At 46.6% G+C, this 11642-nt stretch overlaps 1 protein-coding gene across 1 annotated transcript; it reads left to right on the forward strand.

The window, feature by feature from the left end:
* Nucleotides 1-360: 360 nt before the first annotated feature.
* RDH12 (retinol dehydrogenase 12) lies at nucleotides 361-10490 on the forward strand. Its single transcript, XM_079767638.1, has 7 exons — nucleotides 361-557; nucleotides 2004-2122; nucleotides 2637-2792; nucleotides 3455-3559; nucleotides 5037-5246; nucleotides 7397-7586; nucleotides 8820-10490. Exons 1-7 carry the CDS (start codon nucleotides 490-492, stop codon nucleotides 8920-8922), a joined length of 951 nt encoding a protein of 316 aa, XP_079623764.1. The 5' UTR covers nucleotides 361-489; the 3' UTR covers nucleotides 8923-10490.
* Nucleotides 10491-11642: the final 1152 nt, after the last annotated feature.

The raw sequence follows: 11642 nt of genomic DNA on the forward strand, positions 1-11642 counted from the left end.
TTCAGTCTACAGGCCGAGGCTCTATCCACTAAGCCAAATTGGCCAGGGCTTGTCTTCCTATTTTAGTCACATTTGTATTTCAAGTATCATGGGGTCTATTGCTTAAGCTAAAAGTATTCTATCTATCAGGGGTGGCGGTGGGGGTGGTTGGAGAGAAAACATTCCCTAGATAAGAGAAATAATTGAGGGTAGGAAAGTTGCTGCATTTCCCCTCATTCTCTTTGCTGGTGAGTGTGAGGTTCCACGCCTTCCTCCGTCCTCCTCTCCCAGGACTACATCTCCCAGCAGGCTGTGCTCTGACAGCTCTCGGATTTAAATAGGATTCTGGGCTACGCTTAGAGCCAGGCTGTTGCTGAGAGCTCTGAGAGGAGCTAGAAGAGGGAGAAGCAGCCCGAAGCAGACAAGAGTTGGAGGCAGACCAGGAGCCCGAACCCGAGTTAGAGTTGAAGGTGTTTTTGCTAAGGAGCAGAAACTCAAGAAGTTGGAAAGATGATGGTTATCTTGGGACTGCTCACCTCCTTCCTTTCCTTCCTGTATGTGATGGCTCCATCCATCAGGTTTGTCTTAATTCAGTGACTCATACATTATTTTACAAATCCCTAAATTGGGAGCCATGGAACTTGTAAGTAGACGAATTCTCTCTCAGCTGCTGAAAGAAGAGGAAGGGATAAAGTCAGGGGAGAGAAAGCCAGGGCAGAAGAAACAGAAAGGAAGGAGGTTAATTATGGAAATCATGAAGGAAAATAAGAAGGAAGCACCTGGGCTGTGAGTAGAGGAGCTGCTTTGAATTCCGATGCTAGTGGAAGGCTGAGTGGATGAGTATGAAGTTGCTTGACAGACAACTTAGGGGAAAGTCCTTGCTCTTTCACTCCGTTCCCCTGGGTTCCTTGGAAGGTCTTCCTTTCTTCATTGTTTCTAGTGAAGGTGGCCCTGCTGGGTGACTGTGGGTGGTCATTGCTGAGGGACTCATTAAGTACCGGGCATTTGGGGAAGGAAACAAACTCTCTTTCCTCAACTAATGATGTTTTGGGATGGCTTTTTTGCTGTGGGATTTCTGGAGGTGTCAAAGAAATGTGTGTCTGAGTAGAGAATTTTCAAATTGCTGATGTTTAAGAAGGTTACATGGACATATGAGGGACAGAGTGTTGCTCTGGGTCCTGGCATAGAAACCTGGGTTCACATTACAGTTTTGCCACCATTAACAAGTGACTTGAACTTCTTTGAGCCTCATTCCCCCCCCCCCCCCCCCCCACTTCCCACTGTAATTTGGGGATAGTAAGAGATCGGTTGAGAGGATAAAATAAATTGCCTCTGGAAAGTGCCTGAGAATTAAATGGTGCTCAGAAAATCATCTGTCCCCACCTCTCTCCTCTTTTTGGAACGTGTCAAGTAAACTTTATGTAAAAAGATGCTCTCTGCACAGAGGTCTGGAAAGAGAAGGTTTCTCAGTGTGCTGATAGCTAGAATGGAATCTCTGAAGATGGCAAAAAAAAAAAACATGTGAAGATGCTGGCTCTCTAAAACTGGAGAGGGAGCTCAAGAGCCACATTTGTATGTGGGACCCCTTGAGGTGCCATTCATCAGTTATTCACTGTTGATGCTTATTGAAGACCGAGGGCTCAGGACCAGTGAATCCTTTAATGCTCTTTGCATGTTTTTAATGCAGGTTAGAGGAGGCAGCTGACCTCCAGGAACCTCTAGAGATAAGAGCTTTGTTATCTTTATCTAATAAGGAAGGTCTCCCTTGGCCCCAGCTCAAGAGCACTTCCTCTGTTTGCCTAGATGGCCATCTGTAGCTTCTGGACATATGCCCTTCCCCCCTGAGCTGATGATCAGGAGACCCCCTTTCCCACTGGGAAAACGTCCCCTGAAGATTAGCTTGTTTAGGTCTCCCGGTGACAGACAACTGGAAGAAATTCTTCTTTGAGGCTGGATGGATGTTATGTATCTCAGCTGGGATTGGGAAGGATGTGCATGAATGCTTTTGCTTCCTTTGCCTGTAGGAAGTTCTTTGCTGGTGGGGTGTGTAGGACAGACGTGCAGCTTCCTGGGAAGGTAGTGGTGATCACTGGCGCCAACACCGGCATCGGCAAGGAGACGGCCAGAGAGCTCGCTCGCAGAGGCAAGTCCCCCCACTTCATGTCCACAGGGCGGCACCTCCTGCCTCCCTCCTCCGGGCTCTGCCCACATTTCCTTGTCTTTTCTCCTGGGCTTGGAGGCTCTGGTCAGGAATTCAAGGGACCTGGGACTCAAGTCCCCCTGTGACATCAACTTACTCTGTGGCCTTAAACAAACTTCCCTTCCTCCCTGCTCCATTATTGTTTGCCTTATGTAAAGTAAGACAAACAATGATGTCCATGTACAGTACTGGTCAAGTCCGTTATTCTAAAAAGAGATACTAAGCAACATGAAATGCCAGAGTGTAAAAACCAGGGTTCCCAGCCGGAGTTAAGCTAGTAGCGAGGAGAATGAGCAGTGCTGCAGTGAAAATCCTGAAGAGTGGCAATACAGCACTCACGGCTTTAGGGATGGCTGGAGAACACTCTGTATACCAGTCCCAAGCTTACTTACTATACTCTTCCTCAGCCTACAGTCTGAACACATTGCCCTCTTTTTTTTTTTTTTTTTTGCCCCAGGAGCCCGAGTATACATTGCCTGCCGAGATGTACTCAAGGGGGAGTCTGCTGCCAGTGAAATCCGAGCTGACACAAAGAACTCCCAGGTGCTGGTGCGGAAACTGGACCTATCGGATACCAAATCCATCAGAGCCTTTGCTGAGGGCTTTCTGGCCGGTAAGGCCCTGGTGGGTGTGGGAGGGGCTGTTCCACCCAGACCTGTCTCTGACCCTTACATCAGAACTATCATGGATTCCGCTGGACGGGTTCTGCCACATGAACCAGAAGGGCAGGGAATTGGCTAGGGGACGGCGGGTGGACCAGCTGGGCAGGATCCTTATCATGGGAATGCCTCTGCCATGGGAATGTTGGAGGTATCAGCTCCCTGTCTGGGCTTGCACCTTGGCATCAAGGTGTGGCCCTGATGCCACTCTCTTCTTTCATTCTGAGAAGCAACCTTCTGTGGCCACAGGCACCAAAGGAGGTTGTGTTGCTGCCAAAATTTTTGTGTATCTTGGAAAATAACCAGCTTTTACTAATGACGATGAAATCCATGAGGTTTAGGGACCATGCCTGCCCTGTTTTACCACTGTATTCCCAGCCGAGTGGGCCTGGCCCAGAGTCAGTACTCAGTACATATTTGCTGAATGAATGGATGAATGAATGAATGAATGAATGGTGTCCAGGAGGATATCAATAACTAAGGTTAGGAACCCAAATAATAGTGGTTACTGAATATCACTAAGATAGGTTCAAAGGCAAGAAGTAAATACTCAGGACTGTGCTGGGCAGCTAGCAGGCTTCTTGCTAACTACAGGGTCTCCTTGGTTGTGTTACAGAGGAAAAGCAGCTCCATATTCTGATCAACAATGCAGGAGTGATGATGTGTCCATATTCCAAGACAGCTGATGGCTTTGAAACCCACCTGGGAGTCAACCACCTGGGTAAGTATTTCTGAGTGACTGAAAAGCAAGGCTGACCCCATCTTGTTCTTTGTAGGTGTAGATGATGGTACACTAGTGCTGAGAATCTCCAGTGGTCCTATTGGAGGCCAGGGTTCCAATAGACTGGACATACTTGATTTTTGTCCACTATCCCTCTCCTGACTAGTCCAAAAAAGTGAGGTCCTCCTACACATAGCATTAAAAAACCCCAATTATCAGAGGGAATGGAGGGTGGGGGGAGGTAGGAAAGGGTATGAGGGGATAAATGATGATGGAAGGAGACTTGACTTGGTGTGTCGAACACACAATACAATATACAGATGATGTATTATGGAATTGTATACCTGAAACCTATATAATTTTATTAACCAATGTCACCCCAATCTATAATAATAAAAGCATAATATACTAATTAGACAGGACGTCCTTCCTTCCGGACAAAGCCGGCGGCCACGGCCACGGCAGAGGTCCTGCGGTGGCGGCGGGGGCCGGGACCAAGGCCCTTGCATGAATTTCGTGCATCAGGCCTCTAGTAAATTCGATAATAAAGTAAAAAGAAAAGAAAAAAAGAAAAGAAACCCCATAACTTTGAAGATACCAGGAAGAAAAATGCCATTCTTGGATGAGGCTCTGGTAGCACGAGGCTTGCCAAGCAGGGCCAGGCATGGGGGCTGCAGGAGCCTATGTTTGGCTGGAGGGAGTCACACCTATAACTGAGGGCTCAGAAAGCCAAGGGTTGGTCGATGGAGGAGGAAAACCTTGAAGACTTGAGGTATGAGAGAGGCTGGGGTTCAGAAGTTCAAGGTGATGGCTCTGGAGAGGAGATCATGGAATATGTTCTCTGATCCTAGACAAATGTAATTTTCCCTAACTCTTCCACTCTTCCCTCTGTACACGGGTGTACCTGAACCCACAGTTGTGTGATCATGGCCATAGTGGGGTCAGGAGGTTGTGTTGCTGCCAAAATTCTTATGTATCTTGGAAAATAACCAGCAGGTAGCCTTTCTCCTGACTGGGGCAAGGGCAGAGCTTCAAACAAGTACAGATGAAGTCTGTATTGCCTCACCTATCGGCTAGCTCTGGCCTTTGCCTTAAAGAATTCACTAACTCAGACCGCCTGACCATTAGCACTGAGTTACATAACAATTTGTCTACACCCAGAAGATAGGGAGCTAATGCCGAAGTCCTGTCCTCAGCTCCCACATCCTGAGCCTGGGCAGCCACGCCACACTTTTTTTTTTTTTTTTAATATATTTTTTAAATTCATTTCAGAGAGAGAGAGAGCTCGAAACATCAATGATGAGAGAAAATCATTGATTGGCTGCCTCCTGGGAGCCCCCCACTGGAGATGGAGCCTGCAACCTGCGCATGTGCCCTTGACCGGAATCAGTCCGCAGGCGGACCCTCTATCCCCTGAGCCAAATCAGCCAGGGCAGCCACTCCACTCTGCAATCTTCCCTGCTGGCTCTCCTTGCAGGCCACTTCCTGCTCACCCACTTGCTCCTGGAGCGGCTGAAGGAGTCTGCTCCCGCGCGGGTGGTGAACCTGTCATCAATGGTCCACATTGCGGGCAAGATTCGCTTCCACGACCTCCAGGGTGAGAAGCGCTACAGCCGCGGTTTTGCTTATTGTCACAGCAAGTTGGCCAATGTGCTTTTTACTCGTGAGCTGGCCAAAAAGCTCCAAGGTAAGTCGGGAGAAAGGGCCAGGGTTAAGGTAGCGAAAGCAGGGTTTTCAGGTTCACAGAAATTTCTGAACACCTCAAACATGAACACTACAGTGGTAGGTAGCTCTGTACACTGAGGAGAATGCCCTTGGGAAACTTAAAGTTGAGTAACAGTTAGGGACCTAGGAAGTTACCTTACATTTATGTCAAATCTTATATCTATTATCTGATGTTATTTTTCACAACAACCTCTTGCAACAGGCAGAGCAGGTATTATTATTATATGGTTCCAAACTGAGGTCCAAAGAAGCAGCCAGCCCAGGTTTATACGGCTTTAAGTCCAGGGTACTTCCTTCTGAGTGCTATTTGCTGAGATTCACGTGGTTAGCTGAGCAAGAGAGTTAGTAGTGCAACTGGTACGTGTTGTTGTTCCCTATTATTAATACTTAAGACACAGAGAAAGGTGACATTGACATAGAAGGACCTTCTATGACCTCCCCAGAGTCAGGGAGTTAGAGCTGGACGTCAACCCCCCGGGTCTGAGTTCTTGCTCTACCACATAGTAGCCACATGTGTATAAGGACATGACCCTTTATCTTCTCCTGACTTCATCCCCTCAACTTTAAAATGAGGTGGGGCCTCTCTTAATCCTATGATTCTTTTTTTTAAAAATTGATTTCAGAGAGGAAGAGAGAGGGAGAGAGAGATAGAAACATCAATTCAGAGAGAGAATCATTGATTGGCTGCCTCCTGCACACCCCACACTGGGGATCGAGCCCACAACCCAGGCATGTGCCCTTGACCGGAATTGAACCTGGGACCCTTCAGTCCGCAGGCTGACGCTCTATCCACTGAGCCAAACCGGCTAGGGCTAATCCTATGATTCTTTCCCTTCCTGGAGTTTTCCTTGAGTTGCTGGCTTTGGGGTCTGGAAATCATGGGGACTATTTGCTACGCTGAATAAGCCAGAGTTCGGGACAGTGGTATTTGCTATCAGAACACAGAAGGTAGAAGAATAGGGCAATCATTAAAAGAAATAACAATGATGACAATAATAATTGAGAGTTTTGTGTGTGCCATGTACTATACATGTCTTAACTCATTTAATACAACATCCCTATGAGGTAGGTGCTACTGTTTTCCCCTGCTCCACAAGCAAGCAAGCAAGCAAACAAACAAACAAGATAGGCACAGATATATATACAACTTGACCTACCAAGTTTCCTAGCTGAGCCAGGACAGTCCAGCTCTGGAGTTCATGCTTTTTACATCAGAGTCCAGACCTTGGCCCTGTAACCTGCTAGGGTATGACCTTGGGCAATCACTTTACTTAACCTCACTGTGATGACACCTCAGTTTTTTCTGTGGTAAATGGGCATCTTAATATCACTTACCTCATAAGCCTCTTTGAGAAGCAAATGAGATAATGCAGGTAAAGCACGTAGTAGGCCCTTGCACATAATAAGTACTAAAAATAGTGGAGGCACCAGTGGTGTCTGGGGGGCATGTTAACCCCCATCATCTCCATCAACACCTACATAAAATGTGCTTGCCCAGCAAATGCGGCTCAAGCCACTAACTTCTTTTCTTTCAACCACATTTCTGCCAAGGGCCATTTGGATATTTATAACATCACTCACGGGCCATGCAAAATGATCAACTTAAAAATTGGCCTGCTATATTTGGTCAAACATTTCATTAACTCACCTCTAATGCCTTGACAGGGCCAGACCAAATGGTTTCGAGGGCCTTATACAGCCCGCGGGTCAGATGTTCTCTACCTCTGGAAGGCTTTCCTACAGAAATTCCAAAGATGCCACTGTCAGTAATTGACACTACTACTGCTATAGTCGTATTAGTAGTGCAACTGGTACATGTTGTTGTTCCCTATTATTAATACTTAAGTCACAGAGAAAGGTGACATTGACATAGAAGGACCTTCAACCAAGCATTCATTTTGGAGCACAGAAGGCTGAGAAGGCTATAGATCTTTCTGGAAGAGATCAATTAATTACTAGCCAGAGTTTACCTGGCTACGAGTGGCACCTTCTAAATCATGGAGTCCTGTTTTCTGAGTCCCTTCTTCTCACTTGCGCATTTTGCAGCAGGAGGTGAGCTGTTTCGGGGGCTCAGAGTGTGTCCCTGCTCTAACTGTGCTCTCTTTGCCCTAGGCACAGGGGTCACCACCTACTCGGTGCACCCCGGCATCGTCCGCTCTGAGCTGGTCCGCCACTCCTTCCTGATGTGCCTGCTCTGGCGGCTCTTCTCCCCCTTCCTCAAGTCAGCGCGGGAGGGGGCGCAGACCAGCCTGCACTGCGCCCTGGCTGAGGGCCTGGAGCCCCTGAGCGGCAAGTACTTCAGGTGCGTGGAGGCCGCGCAGGTTCTCTCCCCACCTGTGCGCGGTGAGACCCACCATTCCCTGGGCTTTGCACCCCAGGTGGCCGAGTTTGCACCTCCTAGCAGAATCCAGGTTTGCGTTCAGTTGGGCCCGTGAACCAAATGCTGTTACTTTTCCAAGGGAATTTACATTAGAAACTTGGCAAGAGAAGCTTTCCTGGCTCTATTTTATATCTGTGTGCCATGTTTCCCGGAAAGAAGGCTTTGCAGCTTTCTGAGAGCTGTAAGAGAAGGCTGTCCCGGTTGACTGTGCCTCGGGAAGGAGATCAGCAGGCTCCCTCGTTGAACCTTTTGGCTGACGTTTCCAGGCATTCCTTAATACCACTTAGCACAAGCACCAGGGCAAGGCCACGCTCCCCAGGGTGAACTCTGTCTCCCCAGGCTGCCAAGATCGGCACTGGCTGTTGCAATATAGAAATAGACATTTCCGTGTTGAGTCTGATCACAAATTCAGTTTGGGAATAAAGGGGAGCCTGGGATTAAAAGAGGGAATCACTATATATCTATTTCTATACAAACAAAGCAAAGAAGAGTATAAGGAAAAGTAATCAACGCATAGGCGTTTGTTCTTTATCAGGACTGCATTTTCCATGAATGTAGGCAATGAACTGCAGGCTTAGTGGTAATACCTGTGACTTTGTCACCCATAAAACTGTAGTGTTTCCATGCCACATGGCAGTTGCAGATTTCTCAAAATGTCACTTCTGCTTGCCACTACTTGGAAATCCGGTGGTTATTAGACCCAGTACTTGCTCTTGTTATAGAATATATTAGCAAAGAAGCTTATGTATTACTATGCCATAGATTTTTTACAATATTTAAAAACTGCACCCCAATACAGTTAGTTTCTTTTCATGCAACATATTTTATTTTATTTTTTAAAAATATATTTTATTGATTTTTTTACAGAGAGGAAGGGAGAGTTAGAAACATCGATAAAAGAGAAACATTGATCAGCTGCCTCCTACACACCCCCTACTGGGGATGTGCCCGCAACCAAGGTACATGCCCTTGACCGGAATCGAACCTGGGACCTTTCAGTCCGCAGGCTGACGCTCTATCCACTGAGCCAAACCGGTTTCAGCTCATGCAACATATTTTATACATTTATAAATGTATTCTGAGAAAGAGGCCATAAACTTTTCCAGACTGTCAATTTGCACTCCTGGATGTTTACATTCTTTCTTTGCCCTCCAGTGACTGCAAGAGGGCCTGGGTGTCTCCCAGGGCCCGAAATAACAAAACTGCCGAGCGTCTGTGGGCCGTCAGCTGTGAGCTTCTAGGAATTCAATGGAAGTAGAGCTGGTAGAAGAGCCGCGGCTTTATCAGGTCCGGTCCGCGCCATCACAAAGGGGGACCAAGAAGGCCAACCCTGAGGACTGTCCTCCCGGCTGGCTGCTGCTGTGAATCCTGTCCTCCTCCGATTCTCCCGACCCTTCTGGAAACCTCTGTACACCCAACCCTCTTGTGAGGCTGGCTCATGGTATCAGATGTTCACATCTACAGAGCATTCTTCTCCAAGACTTGCAGTCGGCCTCCCTCTCGGGGCAGGAGGAGTAGGCAGAAGCCAGGCTGAGCACAGGGATGGCAAAAGAGCCTGGGAAACTGGGTCAGTTTCCTCACCGGAACCAGGAACGCCAGCCAGCAGGCTCCGCGGAGGTGGCAGGAGCACCAGCGTCACGTATTTCGAGGGACTATAGACTCAAACTCTTGACTAATCTCTTTCCTCTTTAAATTCTGCATCCCGATTCTGGTCACAGCTCTGGAGTCTGGACCAACTCAGGAAAATCTTGGCTTAACCTTGGCCAACTTTGGTTCCTTCCTCTGAGCACCCTGAGTCCCTGCATGAAGGTGGGCCTTCCCATTTTCTTTTTCCACTTCTTTTTTAAAAATTGAAAAAAATTCTCTAGCTTTATTGAGATATAATTTTTAATCATGCAGATGGTTTCATTTTCTAAAGCATTCCCTTTACCTCATTTTTAAAATAGTTTGCTGATTTAAAAAAAAAATAGAGACAGGAAGGGAGAGGAAGAGAGAGATAGAAACATCAGTGATGAGAGAGAATCATTGATCGGCGGCCTCCTGCACGCCCCCTACTGGGGATCAAGCCCACAACCCAGGCATGTGTCTTTGCTGGGGAATTGAACTGGCTACCTCCTGGTGCACGGGACAACACCCAACCAACTGAGCCACACCAACCAGGCTTTACCTCAATTTTTAGAGAAAATAGACTACACACCCCATTGCCTTACTTATTTTCTCAGGGTAGCAAGAGAGAAATGGAACAAAATGGGGGAAGCCAGCCTTCTATTTTAGTGAGTAGTATCTCACCCTTCTCACAACCCATAACCTTGTTATAATATCACATCTTAGAATGCATCATTAAGATGGTGTAAAATAAGATGTTTCGATTGGATATTTCCTCAAGTTGCTTCCAGCTCTCACGTTTTATTATCTAAGAAGTAATGGAAGTGACTTCAGTTACACAGTTGCTACGTTTCACTATAGATTGAGGCCAGAGGGAATGTGGGACTTGATTGAATTTGATACACAGATGCAGAAAAACCACGCTCTGATAAACCCTCTACCTGAACTCAAAGGTCTTCTCGCTTCTGGCCTCCCTGCTCTCCTGTGCTTCAGCCCCTGCTGCTTGCCTCAAGTGCTGAAGTCACCAAGAAGAGGTAGAAAGATTACCTAATCTGTAGCCAATTGACCCACGAAGTCAGGTTATTGGTTTCTGTTCTAAAGCATCCAAAGAGCATCTGGTGACAAAAATGCCCTTTTCATCCATAGCAAGTAGACTTTTTTTTTTTTAATAACCTTTTTATTAAGGAAATGTTTAAATAGAAAAAGTAGAGCAAATGGTATTTTGAATCCCCATGTACCTGCCTGTCATCCAGCTTCAACATTAATGTTCTGTCAGTCTTGTTTCATCTATATTTCCTTCAGGACATTTTTTTTGGGGGGGTGGGGTGGGATAATTGAAAGCACATTCTGGACATCACACATCCATTCATAAATACTTTAACGTGTGTACCTAAATAAGAACATTTGTTTGTTCATTTGTTTGTTACTAAATCACAATGCTCTATGTGAATGAAAAAGGGGCTATGCAATAAACCTGACAGGCTCAGTGATCAAAAGTAACCACACAGGTTGCTCTGATCACAAAGTCCTAAATGAACGGGTTATAGCAGTCAGTCACATCCCAGGTCTATAGCTTCCCTAGCAAAGGTCAATCTTTTTTTTTTTTTTAAAATCCTCACCTGAAGATATGTTTATTGATGAGAGAGAGAGAGAGAGAGAGGAACTGATGTGAGAGAGAAACATCAATCAGTTGCCTCCCGTATGCTCCCCAATCAGGGACCAAACCTGCAACCTGGGCATGTGCCCTGACCGGGAATCAAACCCGCGACCTTTGGTGTATTGTACTAACTGAGCAACACCAGCCAGGGTAGCAAAGGTCAATCTTTACCTTAAGTGAGCTCTGTCCATTGCTCTTATGCGTCTAGGATAATATGTTTTTGAAATGTCAGAGTAGTTTTATTTTCTAGACCCCTCTTAAGGCACAACTACCAGCCCCAGAGCACAAAACCACAGAATCCCTCGTTGTTACCTTGTTCCCCATATACCATTTTATGTGCTGTGAATGTTTATTTTTAACTATTCTCTGCCCATCAATGTAAAAGTGTTTCTCCATTTTGCCTTTTATCCAGTCCCATGTTTCTCTCCCCACCCTCTAGCCCATGCTTTCTCCCATCTCCTTAATCTACCACCATTGGGTTTCATGTAACCCTTCTTATGACTCCTCCTTTGATTCCAATCCTATCTATAAAAGGGTAATATGCAAAATAACCGTCACTCCATCACAAAGATGGCGGCACCCATAGCCACAAAATGGTGTCGCCCAGTCCTCTCAGTCCCGCTGGAGTCCCCCAGTCCTGGGGGTTGGCTGCTGAGAGTGGGCAGCATGAGTGGCCTGGTGGAATGCTTGCTTCGTCGCCACGAGGCAAGCGTTCC

Source organism: Cnephaeus nilssonii (genome assembly GCF_951640355.1).
Source record: "Cnephaeus nilssonii genome assembly, chromosome: 4".
NCBI lineage: Eukaryota > Metazoa > Chordata > Mammalia > Chiroptera > Vespertilionidae > Cnephaeus > Cnephaeus nilssonii.